We start from the raw sequence: 21,947 nt of genomic DNA, 5'->3' as shown, positions 1-21,947 counted from the left end.
CCAGAGGACGCTCAGACTTGGGCAGGGGCGTGAAGAATAAACTTTAATCTCTCTCGAGGTGGGGCCTCTAGTTAGGCTGCTCTCTGGGTGGGGTCACAGAGCCGTGCACACGCACTCGGTATAGGCAGGTGAAGCGTGGGTTCCCCCAGTTGCTTGATATCTTCACCTTGACTGCTCCAAAAGTCCTGGGAGGGTGGTTCTAGAAAAGAGTCACAGACGGGGGGCAGCTCGCCATAGGCCCCCACCCGGCCTGTCCAGAGGAGTGTTTGGGAGAGAAAGGGAACCTTCCATTTCCTCAGGTGGGGAAACTGAGGCTCAGAGAGCAGAATGTCCCAAAGCCACACAGTAAGTTGCTACTCAGGGGCTGGGATGGAAAGGGATGAGGCCAGAGGACAGACAGACTGTGATGAGGAATGCGTCCCAGCACAGCACATATGTGCTCCGGGACCCTGGGCAAACCATGCCCTCTCTGGGCTTCAGTTCCCCGTCTGTAAGAGGGAGCTGTAATATCTGCTTCTCAGGGTTGCCATAAGCATGAAATGAGATCTCGGGGCCAGATGGCTTACTGGCACCTGGCACACAGTAGGTGCTCTGTAAGTGCTTCGCCCTCCCCTTTTTGCACCCTCCCCAGAGGGGATGGAGCCCAGTGCAAAAGGGGGCCTTGGCCTGTGAGATCTCACTGGATGGTCTCAACCTATCAGGGAATTACACCACGGGAAACTGAGGCCCAGAGAGAAAGGGAATGGCCTGAGATCACAGAGAACGTTTGGTTGGGTCAGGATTTGGGTCAGGGTTAGCCTGATTCCCAAGCCTAGACATCCCACTGAGCCTCAGGGCCATTCCAGCAGCCACCCTCTGGGCCTGCTTCTGTCCCCAACTCCCTCCCCTCCAGGCCTCAGCTTCCCCACCTGTGGTTGGACCAGGTGCTAATCATGTGTTCCCCCAGTATGGAGACTCTAAGTTTGAGGCCAGCAGCCCTGGCCTGACAGGCCCCACCTGCTCAACACTTGTTATCCCTGGGAGGAACCACAGCGGGAGGGATCCTGGGCAGGTCAGGGAAATGGAAGCGAATAGGTCTCCTTAGGGTCCTACCCTAGGCCCTGGGCAGTAGCTCTATCACTCTGGGCCTCAGTTTCCTCATCTGTCAGTGGGTTAGTGACAACTGTGCACCTCCTCGGGCTGCTGGGAGATGAAGTGGGGGCCCCTGGGTAAAGCCCTGCACGCAGTGTGTGTTCATCAGATGCTCAACGTGGGCAGCTTTTCTCAGGTACCTGGAGCTGGAACATCTGAATGATGTTTTCTGGCTGAAACTGGAACGCTCCCAGGAACACCTCCTTCTTTGGGGAAACTTCCATGCCCTGGAGAATCAGAACCACAAAGAAAGTGTCAGGCACAGGTAGGACATCTAGAGGGTGCTGCCTTCTCCCAGCCGAGACTTGCACACCTCCCAGGATGGGGAGCTCCCTACCTCTTTGGGCACCGTTGCATTGCAGCACAGAGTAAATGAATAGGAAAGAGCATTGGACTGGGAGTCAGAAGGTTAGGGGTCCACTTCTAACTCTGCCATAGACTTGTAGGGTTTGATGTTTCCCTGCCCTTTCTCTGAATCTCCAGTTTTCTTATCCGTAAAATGGGGGCTTAATGGTCTCTGAAGACTAAATTGGCTCTGAAAAGCTTGGGTTGAAATAAAGTACTGTTTACCCCCTTTCCTTGAAGGCTGTGATCTGACCCCAACCCTGGCCATTCCCAGCCTTAAGGTCCAGCCCCTGCAGGCTTCGGGAATTGTGCAGACAGTTTATCACAGTGCCTGGAATACTGCCATTATGAGCTGTCCCCTCCCTCAGTTAAGCATCGCTCCCGGCCAGGGCGTGCTCACATAGATGATGAAGTCCTTGGGGGCAGTGTCCAGGCTGCCTGACAGTGAGATGGTCTTGGGGATGTGCTGCAGTGTCAGGTTGGACAGGTAGACCTTCTGGGCCAGTTGGATGGTCACCTGGCCTCTGTCACCCGAGAAGGCCCAGCAGTTGCCAGGTGTCATGTTGGGCTAGAAGTGGCAGATGCAGTGAGGGCTTTGCTGGGTGGGTGGGTGGGTGAGAGCAGATTGCTCATCCCACCCTGGCTTGCCTAGACCTCATCGGCCCTCCTGGATGAGCCAGATCCTTCCTGTCTACAAAGCTTGGCTCGAGTACCACCAACACCAGGAAGATTCCCTGACTATAGGTAGCAAGGATAAGCCTTCCCCTCAGCCCAGCACAGCGAGGGCAGGGGCCTTCTCAGGGCCCTGAGGGTTCCCTGCCCCTCAAGACTTGAGGGCTGGGGGAGGGGCCCTTTCCAGTGCCAAAGCAGGCTGTCCTTGCCCCTGTGCCTGCCCCCCCAGGGGTCCCTGCTGTCTGCACTGGCCTCTTGCCCTTGCTGCCTGACTTCTCCCCAGAGCCCCCCTTGCCCCATCAGTTGCCCCCTTTCTCTGCCTCTGCACCCCGCTCTCTTGTTCCTACCCCTGCCCCAGGCCCCCACCCCCTGCACTCTCGCTCCAACCTCTGCCTTCAGTTCCTGCCCCGAGGCCCCTGACCACACCCCTGCCACTCTCCCCAAGTCCTGCCATTCCTCCTGCCTCAAGGATCACGTCCGGGGGCTGCGCATAGTTCCACAGCCGGATCCAGTTCCAGTAAGAGCGAGCCTTGTCGTGGTTGTATGTGGCTGACGTTTGCTCATAGTCGATGGAGGCCCCTGTATGGGAGGTGATGGTGCAGGGTTGTGGGGAGGGGTGTCTCAGCTGAGCAGCCCTGGCTTCTGCCTGGTGGAGGGGAGACTCACTATGTGCCGGGGGAGCACTTTGGAAGAGTCACTGGTGCTCTCTGGACTTTAGTGTTCTCCTCTGGGAAATGGGAGTAATAATAGTAACAATAATAGTAGTAATGATAGCATCCATTTCATAGGGTTGTTGTGAGGTTACGAGGAGTTAATACACCAAACTGTTTTTCCAGCAGCGCCTGGTGCGAAGTAAGGTGCTTGCTCACTTACGTCAGCCTAGTTACTATAACCTGGTTATTATTACTATGGCCATGATTATACCCATTTCACAGAGGAAGAAACTCCGGGCATGAGAAGTTAGACTGACGCCTTCTGACCCTACATCTCCTTGGGCCTGCGGGTGCCTGCGTGAGCTGGTACTGTCTGCACAGGGCAGCCCACCCTGCCGGCCCACCTCCCTTCTTTCCACACAGCCCCTCACAGGGGCACCTTTCACGTCGGTTCCCTTAGTCTGGAATGCTTTTCCCTCCTCACCAGGTCTCAACCCAGCGTCCTCCTTCCCACCCCTCTACTGCAGCCACTGGCTTTATTTTTCCAAGGCACGATTGCCAACTGTAATTGGCCCGTGGTCAGTCTCCCCAGCCGGGCAGGGACAGCTCTGCTGACCCCTGGATTTGTAGGATGATGGGTGGGGGAGGGCGGGGGAAGGGCCTCCCCTCCCCACCTCAGCTGCCATGGGAGAAAACGGAAAACTGTAACAAGGAGACCAGCTGGGAGGCAGAGGTTAGCTCTGAGGACAAACTTCCCAGCAGCGGGGTGTGCCCCAGACCAGAATTGAAATCACCCTCTGAAGGGTTTCTAAGGAAACTGGAGGTGGGCCGATTGGTGGGGCAAGGGGGAGGGGGAGGGGGCCAGGGAGAGGCACTCACCTATCGACTTCAGGGCAAAGTCCGGCTTTTCAATGTAATCTCCTTGGATCATCTTCATTATTTTCTGGGCCATTTTTTGCTGAGAAGGCAGAAAACCCAAGCTGTGCACTCGTGCGTTCTTATGGATCATGGTCTACAGGTGTGTTCACACCAGGTGATGTGTGCCTTCAGGACTCCCTCTTGTCCCTACCTGCTTGCCCCTGCGTGGTCCACACACAGGGCTGCCCCGTGCTATGCTGTGAGGAAGCCCAGGGCCAGCCCTATCCCACCCATAGGGTTACTTAGTATTTTCACACCCACTGTGATGGGATGTCACACACGCAGGACCAGGGGTCTCAGTGAAGTTAAGGGCAGGGGAGGTGGAGTCAGACCTTTCCTGCTAAGAGCCCTTGGGCTATTTACCGCCCCCTGAGTCTCGATTTTCTTGTCTGTAAGATGGGCTGATAATCGCGTCCACCTCCTACTTTTGCAAGGATTAGAGCTGAGACTCAAAGCCGCTACTATATGCCAGGACTGTCTTCCGCTTCACGTATGGTCACTCTTATGCCCCCACAGCAACCCTAGGAGGTATGTACTATTATCAAGCCCATTTTAAGGAGGAGAACCCTGAGGCACAAAAGGGTAACTTGTCCAGGGTCACACAGCTGTTAAGAGGCAGACCTGGGACCTTGGGTTCCAGAGTTCAGGCTCTCAACCACTATGCTCTGTTGCCAGAGAAAGACCGCAAAGCATTTAGCATAGTCCGTGCTCAGTAATCACCGGCTATTATTCTGTTAGACTCTTCACAGCTATGACAGATTGTATTTTCTAAAAATGGCTGCAAAAATGTCTCCCGTTCCCCGCTCCTCCTCCAGTGTGGCTTTGACACCCTTCTCATGGAGACGTGGGACTTCAGTTCCCTCCCCATCGGTCTGGATGGGCCTGTGACTATGGCAGGAGTGATGCTGTACGACTTGTGGGCTCAGTCCTAAAAGGTGAACCGCCTGCTTCTCTGGGGACGCTCACTCTTGAAAGCCAGTTGCCGTGTTGTGAGGAAGCCCGTGCCATACGAAGGGACCACTATGGGTGCTTTAGTCAATAGTCCTGAGTTCCCAGCCGACAGCCAGCATCAACCTCCAGACAAGTGAATAAAGATTCCTCCAGATGATTCCAGACCCAGCTATTGGGTCACCCCTAGCCTTCAGGTCTTCCCAGCTGAGGCCCCAGACATCACGAAGCAGTGACAAACCATCCCCACTGTGTCCTGTCTGAATTCCTGACCCACAGAATCTCTGAACATAATAAAACGGTAGTTTTGCACCACTACGCTTTAGGCTGGATTGTCACGCAGCAGTGGTAACTAAGATGATAGCTAGAGTGTTACAGGGCAGTGATTATTACTCTGTTTCGTTGATGTGGAAACTGAGGCACAGAGAAGTAAGAGCTGAGCTCCAAAAGGTAAGAAAAGATTTTGCTCATAAAAAGATAAAAAAAGAAAAGAGATTGCATCTATAAAATAAGAATAGGAAAATAAGAATATGAAAAGGAGCACCGAGAGAACAAAGAGGAAACCGTAATGAATTCAGAATACATTAGCAGAAATGAAAAACTCAGTAGAAGGTTTGGTAGGTAAAGTGGCAATGTTTTCTCAACTGTAGAGCAGAAAGATAAAGAGAGGAAAATGGGGTGAAAAGAAAAAAATCCCAGAGTATTAGTTTAGGACTTTGACATCCACATAATGAGTAGTTTCAAAACTGAGACTACAGCAACCAGGGCCAGGGGGAAATCATCAATTTAATCACATGATTAAAGAAAATTTCTTTTTTTTTTTAAATTGAAGTATAGTTGATTTACATTGTTATGTTAGATTCTGGTGTATGGCAAAATGATTCAGTTATACACATCTATATATTTTTCAAATTCTTTTCTATTATAGGAAGAGATGTTGAATATAGTTCCCTGTGCTATACAGTAGGATCTTGTTGTTTATCTATTTCATATATAGTAGTGTGTATATGTTAATCCCAAACTCCCCCTCTAATTTATCCCTCCCCCCTTTCCCCTTTGGAAACCGTAAGTTTGTTTTCTATGTCTGTGAGCCTGTTTCTGTTTTGCAAATAAGTCCATTTTTATCATATTTTAAATTCCATATATAAGTGATATCATATGATATTTGTCTTTCTTAAAGAACATTTCTTAGGACTAAAGAACACGTTTCCAAATTAAAAGGGTTCCAAGTGTGGCCAGCCCATAGGCTTATTATTGTGACATTTCAGCTATAAGGTAAGAGGTAGGGCTTCTAGGTAAGATGTAGTAAGTTACAGAGAACCAGTGATCCCACTAAAAACAACTAGAAAAAGCCAGATAGTTTACTAAATCATATTTTAAAACCATCACTGAGCTATGAAAGAAACAGGAACAGAGGAACTAAAATTCTAGAGAGGGGACAACCACTCTAAAATGTGCTGACATTCTTAAAAAAATCCCTGGGGCATTTGATGATTCTGGGCATGGGTTGAGGATCTGAGTTTGGGTCGGACAAGGGGCTGCTACTGGTAAAAGAGAAAGTAGCAAAGTTTTTAACAGTTACATACAGTGGGTGAGACAAAATTGGAGATTTGAGGAGCCTTGACCATGACCACTTTCCTCCATTAGATGCTAACTGAACCCCAAGACTATGTAAGAAGCTAAAGGGCTACTTTGAAAGCTTCTGAAAGGCAGAATAAAACTTCCTGGTCTCACAAGCCTTAGTAAACAAAGTCCCTCTGAGGAAGTGGACCCCAAAACAAAACAAGAGGTTAAAGCCTTAGAAAAGTGATTCTCCTTATTGTGTGCCAGAATCACTGAAGGACTTGTTGAAACATAGATAGTTGGTTCCCATCATCAAAGTATATGATTTGGTAGATCTGGGTGGGGCCCATTAATTTGAAAATTTTAACATTTTTCCAGTTAATGCGGATGCTGCTGGAATAGGGGCCTCACTGTAAGAACTCATGCCCTAGAAGAAATGCTAAATCAATACTGAGTAGCTACAGCTGGGCTTACCTGAGGGCACTAAACCAATTATGGGTACAATTAGAGGCTGAGAATCCGAGCTTGACCCTGGCAGGTAAGGCTTCCAGTGGGGTCAGAGATTTTGTATCCAAAATTGGAAACTCAAAGCCCAGAAATAAATCCACACACCTATGGTCAATTAATCTTTGACAAAGAAGGTGAGAATATATTGATACAATGGAGAAAAGACAGTCTCTTCAGCAAGTGGTGTTGGGAAAGATGGACAGCTACATGAAATTAATGAAGTCAGAACACACCCTCTCACCATACACAAAAATAAACTCAAAATGGCTAAAAGACTTAAATATAAGATATGATACCATAAAACTCTTAGAAGAGAACATAGGCCAAACATTCTCTGACATAAATTGTACCAATTGTTTTTCTTAGATCAGTCTCCCAAGGCAATAAAAATAAAAGCAAAAATAAACAAATGGAACCTAATCAAACTTATGAGCTTCTGTACAGCAAAGGAAACCATACACAAAATGAAAAGACAGCCTACAGACTGGGAGAAAATATCTGCAAATGATGCGACCAACAAGGGCTCAATTTCCAAAATATACAAACAGCTCATACAACTCAATAATAAAAAACCAAACAGCCCAATCAAAAATGGGCAGAAGACCTAAATAGACATTTCTCCAAAGAAGACATACAGATGGCCAACAGGCACATGAAAAGATGCTCAACATTGCTAATTATTAGAGAAATGCAAATCAAAACAACGAGGGACTACCTCATACCAGTCAGAATGACCATCATTAAAAATTCTACAAATAACCAATGCTGGAGAGGGTATAGAGAAAAGGGAACCCTGTTACACTGTTGGTGGGAATGTAAGTTGGTGCAGCCACTATGGAAAACAGTATGGAGGCTCCTCAAAAAGGTAAAAATAGAGTTGCCATATGATCCTACAATCCCAATCCTGGACATATATCCAAACAAAAGTATAATTCGAAAAGATACATGCACCCAATATTCATTGAAGCACTATTTACAATAGCCAAGACATGGAAACAACCTAAATGGCCATCAACAGATGAATAAAGAAGATGTGGTATATATACATATATAAAGTGGAATACAACTCAGCCATAAAAAAGAATGAAATAATGCCATTTGTGGCAACATGGATGGACCTAGAGATGATCATACTAAGTGAAGTATGTCAGAAAGAGGACAAATACTATATGATATCACTTATATGTGTAATCTAAAATATGACATGAATGAACTTATTTACAAAACAGAAACAGACTCACAGACATAGAGAACAGACTTGTGGTTGCCACGGGGGAGGGGAGGTGGGGGAGGGATGGACTGGGAGTTTGGGACTAGCAGATGCAAACCATTATATATAGAATGGATAAACAACAAGGTCCTACTGTATAGCACGGGGAACTATAATCGATATCCTGTGGTAAACCATAATGGAAAAGTATGAGAAAGAATATATATGTATGTATGACTGAATCACTTTGCTGTATAGCAGAAATTAACACAACATTGAAAATCAACTATATTTCAATAAAATAAATTTTAAAAAATTGGAAACTCAAGAGGCCTCAAACACATGGCAGTCTTTCCCATCAAGACATTTACCAGGACTTCCCTGGTGGTGCAGTGGTTAAGAATCTGTTTGCCAATGCAGGGGACATGGGTTTGATACTTGGTCCGGAAGATCCCACGTGCCATGGAGCAACTAAGCCCGTGTGCCACAACTACTGGACCTGCACTCTAGAGCCCACGAGCCACAACGACTGAGCCCGCCCGCCACAACTACTGAAGCCTGCAAGCCTAGAGCTCGAGCTTCGCAACAAGAGAAGCCACCCCAATGAGAAGCTCGCACACCGCAACGAAGACCCAGCACAGCCAAAAAAAAAAAAAAAAAAAATTACCAATTTTTGAAACTGCACGGGCAGGAGGCTAGAGGGTTAAACTGAAAACCTCTGACTAAATCCTATAAAAATTGCAATCCAGGTCTGAACCAGTTCAATGCATGTTTACATAGAAGTGATCAGTATACTTCATCTTCCTTACAAAGAAAAGGGGGAACTCTCCCTGTTTGAAATTATAATTATCTGGAGCATCTAGTTCTTTTGTAAACAATGTCCAGAAAACACTAAAAAATTACCAGACATGAAAAGGCAAGACCATAAGATTGATACTCCAAAGAAAAAACGGAAAATAGGAGACCATAGATGATCCAGATATTAGACTTAGCAGACAAGGATTTAAAAATAATTGTGACCAGTATGTTAAATAAAATAAAGGAAAAGACGGACAGCATAGATGAAATGATGGGGAATTTCACCATAGAATTAAAAACTATGAAAAAGAATCAAATATATATTCTAGAACTAAACAATACAGTATATGAAATTAAGAACTTAATGGAAAGATTTGAGTAGATTGGACAGAACAGACTACAGGATTATTAGTTAACCTGAAGTAATATGAAGAGGAAGTATCAAAACTTAAGCACATAGAGAAAAAGAATGAGAAAACAAGCAAACCAGGTAATAATATAGGAATTATGTGGAAAGCACTCTAAAGTTTAGCATAGATGTAATTGGAGTCCCAGGAGAGGAGATAGATAATGGGGTAGAAACAATATTTTAAGAAGATAATGGGGTAGAAACAATATTTTAAGAAATAATAGCTAAGAATTTTCCTAAACTATTGAAATAAAATCAACGCAGAGAGTCAATAATTTCAGCAACCCCCCAAGCAGATTAAATATAGAACACTGGAGGTAAAAAGAATATCCTACAAACTCTCAGGAATGAAAACAGATCACACTCAAAGGATGAATAATAAGAGTGACATTAAACTTCTCTAAAGCAACAGTATAAAATACAACACAATAGTGGACGTCTTTCAAAATCCTCAGGGGAAAATTTCCTATCTAGGATTCTATTCCCAGCCAAACTATCAATCAAGTGCAAGAGTAGAGTAAAGATGTTTTCAAACACGCAAGTCCTTAAAAAAATAATATACCTCTTATTTTGCTCTTTCCCAGGAAATTATTGTGGGATATGCTCCACCAAAACTTGGGATATGAGGAGTGGGGCATCAAACAAAGAGAGGTCAGGTGTTTGGGGGCAGAATGGCCAGCATCTCACCTCATCTGACATGGCTTCCATCTTCTGGAGCTTGGCAACGAGCTGATTCAAGTTGCCTCGGAGGTCCTGGATTTCCCCAGCGTGATGTTGCACCTTTTCTTGGTACATCCTTATGAGGAAGGAGTGAGAATATGGACTGACCAATTTGTGATGCTGCTGCTATTACCCTCAGATTCTACCTTTGCCAGTCAGCCCACAGAGAACTAGCTTCATATTTTCCCATTCTCATGGACCCATCCCTGAACCTACCCAGAAAGTTCTTATCTCTAAAATATTACTCATGCTCTTCCTTCTGCTTGGACTATCCAACTATCCTTAAACCCAGCTCATTCCTTCTAAATATTTGAGTATTTTGTCTGCATTTAAGGATGCTGCCACCAGGTGGTATCTTGTTGGTTAAAATTTCTTATTTGCTGAGCACTAACTATGGGCCAGGAACTATTCAAGACAGTTTACATCTTCATTAATACCCATAATTACCTAGAACAAGGTGGATGTTATACCTCACTCATAAATGGGGAATCAAAGGCCCAGAGATGTGAAGTGACTTGCATAAGTTTAGCCAGGTAGGAAGTATGGAAGCTGGGATTTAAACCCAGATTTTCTGGCAGAGCCCACATTCTTAGCCAATACGTCTCAGGTCCTGGCTATAGCTCTGGTTTTTAGGTGATAATAGGACTATTTAGCAGATTCTTCTTACCTCAATCTCTGCAGTGGACCATTTATGCTGTCATCCTGGTGGGGTGTTGAGGAAAGCAAGGGATCTTCTTCAGATGACCTAATCTGGGCCCAATAGAGTTTCATCCATCCATCCTCCCACAACCATAAATCCATCCACTCATCCACTTTCCTATTTATTCTTCCACCCACCGACCCATCCATCCACCTGCCATACATTCAAAATCCAATTTACCCTTCTTTTCATTCATCCATCCACATACACTTCCATCCACCCTTTCCCATCCATCTGCTCCTCCATTTATCCAATCTTTCTTATCCATCTACCCTCCTATCCATCTGCCTTACCTTATCCATTGACCGTCTCATCAATCCATGCATGCATGCATCCCTCTACCCTCCCATCTATCTACCATCCCACTCAACTATCCATTCATCCATCTATCCATTTACTCAGGCTATCCCATCTGCCCTCCCATCCATCCACTCTCTCATCTGTACACTCTTCCATTCACCCATCCATTTTTCCCCCTATCCCTTTCCCCCATCCCTACATCCATTACTTCCATCCCCCATCCATTCACATTCCCATCTGGCCATCAAGACATCCAGCGTTGATCATGTCCACCCTGTGCCTGGCTTTGAGGTGGACATTGCTGGAATGAATCAGACCTGGCTCTGCCTTCAAGGACTCCTAATACAGTTGGGGAAATAGTTATTACAAAAAAATTGCATTTATGTTTACAGAAAATTGTGGGAGAGGGGAATGTGACTACCTCTGCTTAGGTGTTCCTGGAGGAGGTGACATTTTAGCTGGATCTTGAAGCATATATATGATGAAGTTCATGAGGGGAGAAGAGCAGAGGGAAGGACAGGCCCATCAGATCCCCTTTCTCTCTAGGGCTCTTTTCTGTCCTTAGACAGGGAGCTCTGGCCATTGGTTTCCTCCTCCTTCTCCAGGAACCACAAAGCAAATGGTCTCATCTCAATTAAGCAGAAGAACAAACTGCCTTGAATAGAGAGAAATGTGTTCCCTGGCCTCACCATCCCACTCTAGGTGGGGGCCTTGACAAAGAAGAGATGGGTCACTTCTGGGAATGAGTGACAGGAGAGGCGTCCTGGAGGAGGAACTATGCCTCTGGTCCTCAAAATCACATTTTGGCAGGAGAAATGGGTTCCAGGTGGGTGGCATGGCAAAGGCAGAGATTTGGAGCTGGAATGAGTCAGGAACTGAGTAGGGTCCAGTTGTGACCCTAAGAGTGAAAGGAGCTTATGAAGGCAACATTGACTGGCTGGGGTGAGGCCAGTCAGTGGTGGGGCCTGAAGAGAGCACACACTCACCTGCCAGACATCCATTTTGGACAGCAAGTGCATAGAAAACATCCAGAATCCTGTGGGGATGGGGGAATGAGAATGAGCCATTTAAGATGAAAGGCTAAGAGCTCTGGAGTGAAGCCATCTGGATTCAAATCCCAGCCTTGCCACTTACTAGCATTTGGGAGAAGTTACTTAATCTCTCTACACTTCAGTTTCCTCCTCTGTAAAATGGGAATAGCAGTCATATCCACTTCATGATTGAATGATATCATATATGCAAAGTGTCTCACATAAACCAACTAATCTGTCTCCTCTCCCTCTCCTGTCTCAATCTTACTGGGGATAATTGACAAAGAGAAGAAAAGGGGGTGTGGTCTCCCCTGCATTTTATGATACCTGTGCTGCCTGAAATCTCATTATTCAAGCCATTATTAAAAGCTTGTAAAACCCATTGGTTGTTCATGATAAAACACTCAACAAACCAGGAATAGAATGGAGCTTTCTCAGTCTGAAAAAGGCCATTTATGAAAACCCACAGTTAACATCATACTTAATGGTGAAAGACTGGAGGTCTGCTCTTGCCAGTTTTCTTTCTTTCTCTTTCTTTCTTTCTTTCTTTCTTTCTTTCTTTCTTTCTTTTTTCTTTCTTTCTCTTTCTTCTTTCTTTCATCTTCCTTCTTTCCTTCCTTCCTCCTTCCTTCCTCCTTCCTTCCTTCCTTCCTTTCTTTCTTTTTCTTTCTTTCTTTCTTTCCTTCTTTCTTTCTTTCATCTTCCTCCCTCCCTTCCTTCCTTCCTTCCTTCCTCCCTTTCTTTTGACAGCACCGTGCAGCTTGTGGGATCTTAGTTCCCAGACTAGGGATTGAACCCGGACCCTGGCAGTGAAACCAATGAGTCCTAACCACTGGACCACCAGGGAATTCCCTGCTCTTGCCATTTCTATTTAACATTATTCTGGAGATTATAGCCAGGTCAATTAGTCAAGAAAAAGAAATAAAAGGCAGATGACATGATGTTGCATATAGAGATCCTAAAGTATACAAGACTGGGTGTCTTGCCTAGTGTCAGCAGTAACACATGAATTTGGCAAGGTTGCAGGATACAAGATCAGTACACAAAAATCAATTGTACAATTGACCCTTGACAACAAGGGGTTGAACTGTGGAGTTCACTTACATACAGATTTTTTTCAATAAATATACCTTCGGCTCTCCATGTTGGGGGGTTTCACATCTGCAGATTCAACCAACTGCTGATCGAAATTTCCATCTGCAGTTGGTCAAATCTGAGGATGCAAAACCTGCAAGTAAGGAGGGCTGACTGTATTCATTGTGCCACATGAATTTATACAAGGGATTTGAACATCTGCAGACTTTGGTATATACAGGGGTTCCTGGAACCAGTGCCCCTGAGGATACTGTATTTCTAAACACTAGCAATGAACAGTCTGAAAATGACATTAAGAAAGCAATTCCATCTATAACAGAATGGCAAAGAATAAAATACTTAGGAATAAATTTAACAAAAGAAGTACAAAGTTTTCACTCTGAAAACTACAAAACATCATTGAAAGAATTAAAGGAGGCATAGAGTTATTCATCAATACTGGAAAGACAGCCCAATGTTCATAGATTGGAAGACTTCACACTGTTCAGGTGGCACTACTCCCCAGATTCATGTGTGGATCAACGCAATCCCTACGGAAATCCCAATGGCCTCTTTTGTAGAAATGGAAAAGTTGATCCTAAAATTCATATTGTAATGTAAGGGACCCATAATAGCCAAAACAATTTCTAGATTTCAGAACTTACTGTAAAGCAACCAATCCAGGGTAGTACTAGCAAACACATAGACATATAGGTCAATAGCATAGACTTGAGAGTACAGAAATAAACCCTCATATTTATGGTCAATTGATTTTCAGTAAGAGTACCAGACAATTTAATGGGGAAAAGAAGTCTTTTCAATAAATGGTGCTGGAACAATTGTATATCTACTTCAAATAATAAGGTTGGACCCTTACCTCACACCATCTACAAAAATTAACTAAAAAATGAACCATGGACCTAAATGTAAGGGCTAAAACAATAAAAATTTTAGAAGAAAACATGGGAGTAAATCCTCATCACTTTGGGCTAGACAATGGTTTCTTAGATATGACACCAAAAGCACATATCACAAAAGAAAACACAGATAAATTGGACTTAATCAAAATTTACAATTGGCCTTAATCAAAGGACTTTATCAAGAAAGACAACCCACAGAATAAGAGAAAATATTTGCAAATCATATATCTGATAAGGGACTTGAATCCTGACTAATAAGGAATTTTTAGAACTCAAGAATAAAAAGTCAAACAATCCAATTTAAAAATGGGCAAAGATCTGAATAGACCTTTCTCCAAAGATGATAAACAAATGGCCAATAAGCGCAAGGAAAGATGCTTAACATCATTAGTCATTTGGGACATGAAGTAAGAACCATAATGAGATATCACTTCGCATGACCTAGGATGGCTGATAAAAGACAGACAATAATGATTGGAAGGGATATCAGCTCAGTGCTTAGTGTCCACTTAGAGGAGTGGGATAGGGATGGTGGGAGGGAGACGCAAGAGGGAGGAGATACGGGGATGTATGTATATGTATAGCTGATTCACTTTGTTATACAGCAGAAACTACCACACCATTGTAAAGCAATTATACTCCAATAAAGATGTTAAAAAAAAATGATTGGAACCCTCACACATTGCTGGTGGGAATGTAAATGGTGCAGCCATTTGGAAGAGAAGTTTGGCAATTCCTCAGATAGTTAGAGTAATCCAGCAATTCTACACCTAGGTATATACCCAATAAAATTGCAAACACGTGTCCATGCAAAAATATTACAGGAATGTTCATAGCAACTTTATTAATAACAGCCAAAGAGTAGAAACAACCCTAATGTCTATCAGTTGATGGATGGATAAACAAAATGTGGCTTACCCATACAATGGATTTTCAGCCATAGAAAGGAATGAAATGCTTACGTATGCTACAAAATGGATGAACTTTGAAAACACTGTAAGTGAAGGGAACCAAAAGACAGCATATTGTATGATTCTATTTACATGAAATGTCCAGAATAGGCAAATCCATAGAGTCAGAAAATAGATTAGTGGTTGCCTAGGTCGAAGGGGAGGGGGCGTGGGGAATGACTGCCAGGGACTGGGAAGTTTCTTTCGGGGGCAGTGAAAATACTGGAATTTGTTAGTAGTGATGGGTGCACTATTTTGTGAATATACTAAAAACTGCTGTGTTATACACTTAAAAATGGGGTTATTTATGGTATCCTTAATAACCTTAATAAAGCTATTTAAAAGAATCTTATCTGTTGGGTTATGTTGCCTAGGAATTTCTAATTTCCTAGGAAATTCTCCCCCTGCTCCAAACCCCGTGGTGCCCTTAAGTGGAAGAGGAGATTCCTTTGCTTGAAAAAGCAAAGCTGTGATGCGGTGGTGGTGGTGGTGTCTGGTAGGAAGCCATAGAGACCCAGAGAGAGAGAGAGAGAGAGAGATGATTATCATAACATGGTCTGGGGAGAGCTTTACAGTTTTCAAAGTTTTTCTTAGCTTTCAAAAAATTTTCTTGGTCATTGTTTCATTTAATCTTCCGAGCAACACTGATTAGACAGATGAGGAAACTGAGGCTCCTAGAGGGGTAGTGTCTGACCCAGAGTCACATAGTCAGTGCCAGAGCCCTCACTCTTTCCCTTCCCAGGACGGGCAAGAGCCCAGGGATACCTCCACCTGGGATGGGGCAGGGCTCTGGATACACACCAAAAGCACAGAGGATCAGAACACCTGTCTTTCCCATGAGCTTGTAGAGGAACAGCTTGCATCTGGAAGATAGAGAAGCAGTGGTCAAGGCGAGGTAGGGCTTTGCACAGCCTAGTAAGTCTTAGCCTGGCTCTTGTCCCGTTCCCACCCCAAGAGACAGGTTCCTTTCTGGGCAATGACACTCTGTCCCTAATGCTGGCCATATTCTGTGGCTCCACAGCATCTCAGAGGAAAGAAAGCTCTTACCTCAGTATCTGGGGCCATCAGAGATCAACTCACAGTGGTCACCCATGTCCTTGTCACTCCCTCCATCTATATACTGTTTGTCCCCTCCCTTCTTCTCTCCCGGGAAGTGCACCCTTCAGGGTTTCGTTCAAATGTCCCTTCTGCCTACAGCCTCCAGAGTCAACACTCCCAGCTTGGCACTGTTTTTGGTGTCTGCCTGCCCCACCCAACTGAGAGCTCATGAGTGATGGAGACCAGGTTGGGCCCGGAGTAGGCATTAAGGAAGTGTTTAGAATATAAACTTTAAATGAACGAATGAAGTGGAAAACTCTTGCAGGAATTTAGAGGCATTTGCATGGGCAGGGAACAGAAAGGGAAAGAATGGGACAGGCATTGCAGGCGGGAAGAACGGCCTGTACAAAGGTATGGAGGTGGGAAGAGGAATAGTGGGTCCAGGGAGTGAGAATCCTAGCTGGCCCATTGCTGGCCCAATGGATCCACAGCAGAAAACAGAATAAGAGGAGCTTGGAAAGAAAGGGAGGGACAAGATTTCAGAGGGCTACAGGCTGAGGTGCTGGAGCGATGGGGAGCCACACTGGGGTCTGGGGTGAGGCGATGCGATGCGATAAAAACCGGGTTTGAGATAGCTCATCTGAGGGGAGGTCCAAACCAGTGATGGGGCTGCCATGGTCACCAGTGTACGGTTCCAGTCCCCATAACCCTCCCCTCACCTGCCCCTGCTCACCTGCAGGTGTTGAACAGAACCTGGTGGGCCTGAGTCCTCAGGAAGCAAGCCAGGCGGCTGATCCAGGCTGTGGAGAAGACAGGGAAGCAGTGAGTAGCTGCACCCTCATTCTTATCCTGCAACAACTCACAGGGGTGAGACCCTGTTGTTGGGAGACCCTCTCAATTTGCTATTCGAGCCCAGGACAGTCCTTTGCTCTACTTATGGGTAAGCACCAGCTTGGAGTGAGTACTGGAACTATAGTAAACCCGCTAGCAACCAGTGGTTAATAAACACTTAAAAGTGACTCAGACACATGAAAAGTCTGAGATGTCCTTGCTAATGTCCATTCCCAGACACTGAGAGCTTCTCAGTAGAAGAGTCCTTGTCTGGTTCATCCCCGGGTGCCTAGCATTGCCCCGCATTGGGGAGCTAGGCAAAAAGTAGGGGTTCAGGATGGATGAATAGGTGGAAGGATGCATGGATAAATGGAAGAATGGGTAAGAGAATGGCTTGGAAGATAGATGAATAGGAAGATGAATGAGGATGGGAGAATGAGAGGGGGGTTAGAAGGATGAATGGGTTGATGACTGGTTGGATATGAATATTAACAAATAAAGGTATGGGTGAATTGATGGATGACTCAGTGAATCGATTGGAGGGATGGATGAACTAATGGGATACATGGATATCCCAGAAGGTGGATATGTGAACAGATGGTTGGATAAATGACTGAGTGGATGAATAGTGGAAGTGTGGCTGGATGAACATACAAGACTGATCTTTAGGGTGTGGTCAGAACCATGACCTTGAAGTGAGGGTGAGTTGCATCAAATCATTCCCATGACTTCAGAGACCAGCCTGGTGGCAGAGTAGAAAAGGCCTGGCAGTTAGCTTCTCCTCCAGACAGCAAGTCTCTCTCTCAGTCCCTCTCTCCAACCGTCAGAGAGCCTCGCTGGAATGACACCACTGACACCTCTGAAGGGAAGACCTCCAGAGCTCAACCTGCAGCCTGACTTGAGGCTGGGCCCTCTTCCCAGGCCCATGTTGATGGCCCAGGCAGCTCTTCTGTGTATACGTACACATACATCCCAGCATGCCCTGGGTCAGGCCTGAGGCATTGATGCGGATAGGCAACAGGAAGGTGTCACCTGCAGAGAGCACACGGCTGTCATGTCACTGCCAGCCTCTGGGATATGGTGCCTGCAGACACCGGGGGAGCATCCCTGCCCCCTTCCCTGCCCCTCCCCTTGCTGGGTGACCCTGGGTTGTCCATTTGACATCTTTGAGCCTCAGCCCCTCACTGCCCACAATGACCCTGGGATCCCCTCTCCCCTCCCTTCTCACTTGTGTTTGACAAAGCCTCCTCTGTCATCCTGCAGGTGTTCCGGCCTCGTTGGATGACCCTGGCAACAACAAGATTCACAATTGCATTTTACAACTTACAAGGAGTGTGACGTCCCCATTTTCCAGATGGAGAAACTGAATTGCAGAAAAGTTTGCTCAAGAACACAGGACTGGGGCTTCCCTGGTGGCGCAGTGGGTGAGAGTCCGCCTGCCGATGCAGGGGACACGGGTTCGTGCCCCGGTCTGGGAGGATCCCACATGCCGCGGAGCGGCTGGGCCCGTGAGCCATGGCCGCTGAGCCTGCGCGTCCGGAGCCTGTCCTCCGCAACGGGAGGGGCCACAACAGTGAGAGGCCCGCGTAACGCATAAAAAAAAAAAAAAAAAAAAAAAAAAAAAGAACACAGGACTGCGAATCAGGGAGAGACCCAGGTCCGGCTGACCCCCGATGCAGGTCTCTTTAGAGGAAAGGACTCAGTTTGCTATGGCAGTCTTCCAAAAGCCACTCCCTCCTCTTACTGGCAGAAAGCTGGTTTTGGTCCCTTGTCCCCTTCTCCCCCGAGTGATTTAGATGGTCCTGATTGGTCTCAGCCTGTTGTATTCTCAGTCCCCTTGCTGTTGGCACAAGGATGGGGAAGTCTGCAGGGGTGAGGTGTGGGGGTGGATACAGGGATCTGGGACTTGGGGGAAAAGTTTTCTCACTGCTAAGCTGAGACCTACAGGATGCAATACCCACTCTCCTTCCACCCTATATGGCCATGCTTCTGTGTGACTCCTGGGACAGTGGTAGCCATCTTGTGACCATGAGCGGAGGCCAAAAGGAAGAGCAAAAAGACGGCAGGAGGGAATTCCCTGGTGGCGCAGTGGTTGAGAGTCCGTCTGCCGATGCAGGGGACATGGGTTCATGCCCCGGTCCGGGAAGATCCCACATGCCACGGAGCAACTAAGCCCGTGTGCCACAACTACTGAGCCTGCACTCTAGAGCCCATGAGCCACAATTACTGAAGCCCAGGCACCACAACTACTGAGCCCACGGGCCACAACTACTGAAGCCTGCGCGCCTAGAGCTTGTGCTCCACAACAAGAGAAACCACTGCAATGAGAAGCCCATGCACTGCAACAAAGAGTAGCTCCCACTCGCCGCAACTAGAGAAAGCCCGCACGAAGCAACGAAGACCCAACACAGCCATAAATAAATAAATAAACTTTAAAAAAAAAAGGATGGCAGGAGCCTGCATCTTGGCTGGCACTGCAGAACCTCAGAATTAATGTTCTCTGGAGCCACCCATATCTTGGGACCTTTGAATATGTGAGATAAATTTTCTGTATTCCTTTAAAATTTTTTTAATTGAAATATAGTTGTACAATATTTTATAAGTTACAGGTGTACAATACAGTGATTCTCAACTTTTAAAGGTTATAGTCCATTTATAGTTATTATAAAATATTAGCTATATTCCCCGTGTTGTACATTTTTCTTTCTTTTCTTTTTTTAAAATTTTTATTGGAGTGTAGTTGCCTTACAATGTTGTGTTAGTTTTTACTGTACAGAAAAGTGAATCAGCTATACGTATACATATTTTCTTTATTTCTTAATGTAATGGTCTCCAAACATCATTTTTTATTATACTCCCAATGTTATTTATATATATATATATGTATAGCTATACATATATATATATATATATATATATATATCTACAAGTGTGCTGATATATTATTTGCCCTTTCAAATGTACAAGCTTTATTTATACCTGCCTGAGGAATATAAATTAAAAGAGGATGAGCTAAAGGAAAATACATACTGAAGTTCTAATAATTTTTCCCCTTACCCCAGTGAACTGTTTTGTACACCCTCTTGGGATATACACCTGTTCTGGGGGCCCAGACGTAGGCATCATTTTGAGCTGGAATTTCCATCACCTGCAGCCAGAGGTCTCCTACAGATAAAGATGGCAGAGATGTGTGTTTTCTCATTTACTATCTGTCTCCCTCACGTGAGCTCCACGGGGTCAGGGACCACACCCATCTGGTGCAACGCCATGCTCCCAGCACTCTGCCCAGTGCCTAGCACACAGAAGGTGCTCAGTAAACACGTGCTGAAAAGATAACCGCTCCACCACTTCCTGGCCGGGAGGCTTTAGGAAAGCCACTGTCTAATATCTCTGACCTCAGGTGCTGCATCTGTAGGCGCAGCTGGTAATGCCCGCTGGCTTCCAAGAAAAGGCTGAGGGGCAGCATTTTGTAAACTGTCAAGGGCTGGGCAGAGGGAGGGGATGCTGTCCTCACCTCCTGGATCTGACCTCCTTGGGGACGCGGGCCACATTTTTGCGTGGGTCACATGAGTTCCCAGGGCTCCTTGAGGACCGGGGCATCGATGTCCTTCTCTAGGATGGGGAATTGGTGGTAGGGCTCTCTGGGAGTCGGTGAGGAGGAAATGGCTACTTCTGCTGCCACCTCCTAGCGTTCCCTGGAAGGTGCCATGTGGAATCTTCCTTGGTCAAGGGGAGCTGTTGGCACTGTGACCTCACAGAGCAGGTGGGGATGGTCAGCCCAGTCTCTAGCTTGGCCCTGTAACTTCCCCTTGGAGGAACCCATTCTGACCAACTTTCCACTTTAAAGATGGAGAAATTGAGGTCTCAAGAAAGGAAGGGCCATGCCAGGGATTCTGGGGCTGGACAGGGGAGAGACCTGGCATGCCAATATCCAGGCCATGCTTTTTCTTGCTCCCAGGCCCCTTTCTGCCCCAATCTTCCCGCATTCTTAGGCTGTACACGAATTTATTCTGTAATGTCGAGCTTCTCCTTGGTGTTTGTATTTTACATAATACAAAATGACGTTTATGTGTTGTTGTCTTAATAAAGTTCTACTTTTTACTGGTGAAAAAGAAAAGCATACAGAAGGCTGTGGTTTTTCAGTCAGTCCTGCCTGTGAAGAGCCTATTTGGATTGTGGAGCTAAAAATGAATTCACTTCTTCCCCCTGGTGGCAGTTTCTCAAATTGCAGGCTAAGTACCTGTGGTAAATAGAGTAACTGTCCTCCAGAGAGGCTCACATACTAAAACCTGAACATGTAAATATTTTAGGTTACGTAAGGGGAACTGAAGCTTGCGGATGAGATTAAGGTTGCTAATCAGCTAACCCTGACATGGGAGAATATCCTAGATTATCCAGGTGGGCCCAGGGTAATGATAGGGGTCCTTATAAGTGTAAGAGGGAGGCAGAAGAGGAGAGAGATGACAGCATAAGGAGCCTAACTTGCTGGTTCTGAAGATGGAGGAAGGAACCATGAGCCAAGGAACGAAGGCCAGGAAGTGGATTCTCTTCTAGAGTTTCTAGAAAGGAACAAAGCCCTGCCAATACCTTGATTTTAGCCCAGGGAGACCCATTTTGGACTTCTGACATCCAAAACTGTTAAGGTAATACATTTGTGTTTTAAGTCACTAAGTTTGTGGTAATTTGTTATAGCAGCAATAGGAAACTAAGACAGTGCCCTGAAGAATATTTGATGAAGGGGAAGCCCTGAAATGCTGCCACTGTCATTGTTGCAAGGGCCTTTCATTGGTGCATTCATTTAGTCATCGAACAAGTATTTATTAGGCACCTGCTATTTGTTAAGCACAGGGGTGAGCAGAAGCAGCTCCTGTTCTCGGGGTGGAGGGTAAAGTGGCTACAGAATAGCCTGCACATAGCGGGTGCCCATGGAACAGTGCTTGTCATTGCTGGTTGGGAGGTGGGGCTGGTGAGAATCTCCCTCCTTTGTTTCTACTGGCTGTCACCCAGTGTCCCCTGGTGCTTGAAATGTGGAGGAAGAGGAAGTGTTCATGCCTAGAGCAAACACTGAGAGTGGCTTTGGTCAGTATTTGTGCTGCTTTCCGCTGAGTCTGCTGTTTGCCTCGGCTACAGCGAAGACCAGGAGGGCTGGTCTTATGCATCAGTGGATAGACTGAGGCCAGAGGAAGGATATTAGGGAGCATGCAGCTGGCTCCATTCATTCCTTTCTGC

At 45.9% G+C, this 21,947-nt stretch overlaps 1 protein-coding gene across 1 annotated transcript; it reads right to left on the bottom strand.

Moving 5' to 3' along the window:
* Positions 1–25: 25 nt before the first annotated feature.
* On the bottom strand, positions 26–20,410 carry SUN5 (Sad1 and UNC84 domain containing 5). The gene is made up of 13 exons (XM_032606479.1): positions 20,233–20,410; positions 17,947–18,005; positions 17,682–17,750; positions 16,621–16,687; positions 15,651–15,712; positions 11,861–11,910; positions 10,542–10,576; positions 9,842–9,950; positions 3,681–3,759; positions 2,612–2,727; positions 1,877–2,044; positions 1,272–1,358; positions 26–199 (listed from the first exon to the last, which is right to left on the bottom strand). The coding sequence occupies exons 1-13, from the start codon at positions 20,316–20,318 to the stop codon at positions 68–70; spliced, it is 1,119 nt and encodes a 372-aa protein (XP_032462370.1). The 5' UTR covers positions 20,319–20,410; the 3' UTR covers positions 26–67.
* Between the last annotated feature and the right edge of the window lie 1,537 nt (positions 20,411–21,947).

The sequence above is a fragment of the Phocoena sinus genome, chromosome 15 (genome assembly GCF_008692025.1).
Source record: "Phocoena sinus isolate mPhoSin1 chromosome 15, mPhoSin1.pri, whole genome shotgun sequence".
NCBI lineage: Eukaryota > Metazoa > Chordata > Mammalia > Artiodactyla > Phocoenidae > Phocoena > Phocoena sinus.
The sequence above is the reverse complement of the archived record's forward strand: the minus strand, read 5'-3'. Positions and strand labels throughout refer to the sequence as shown.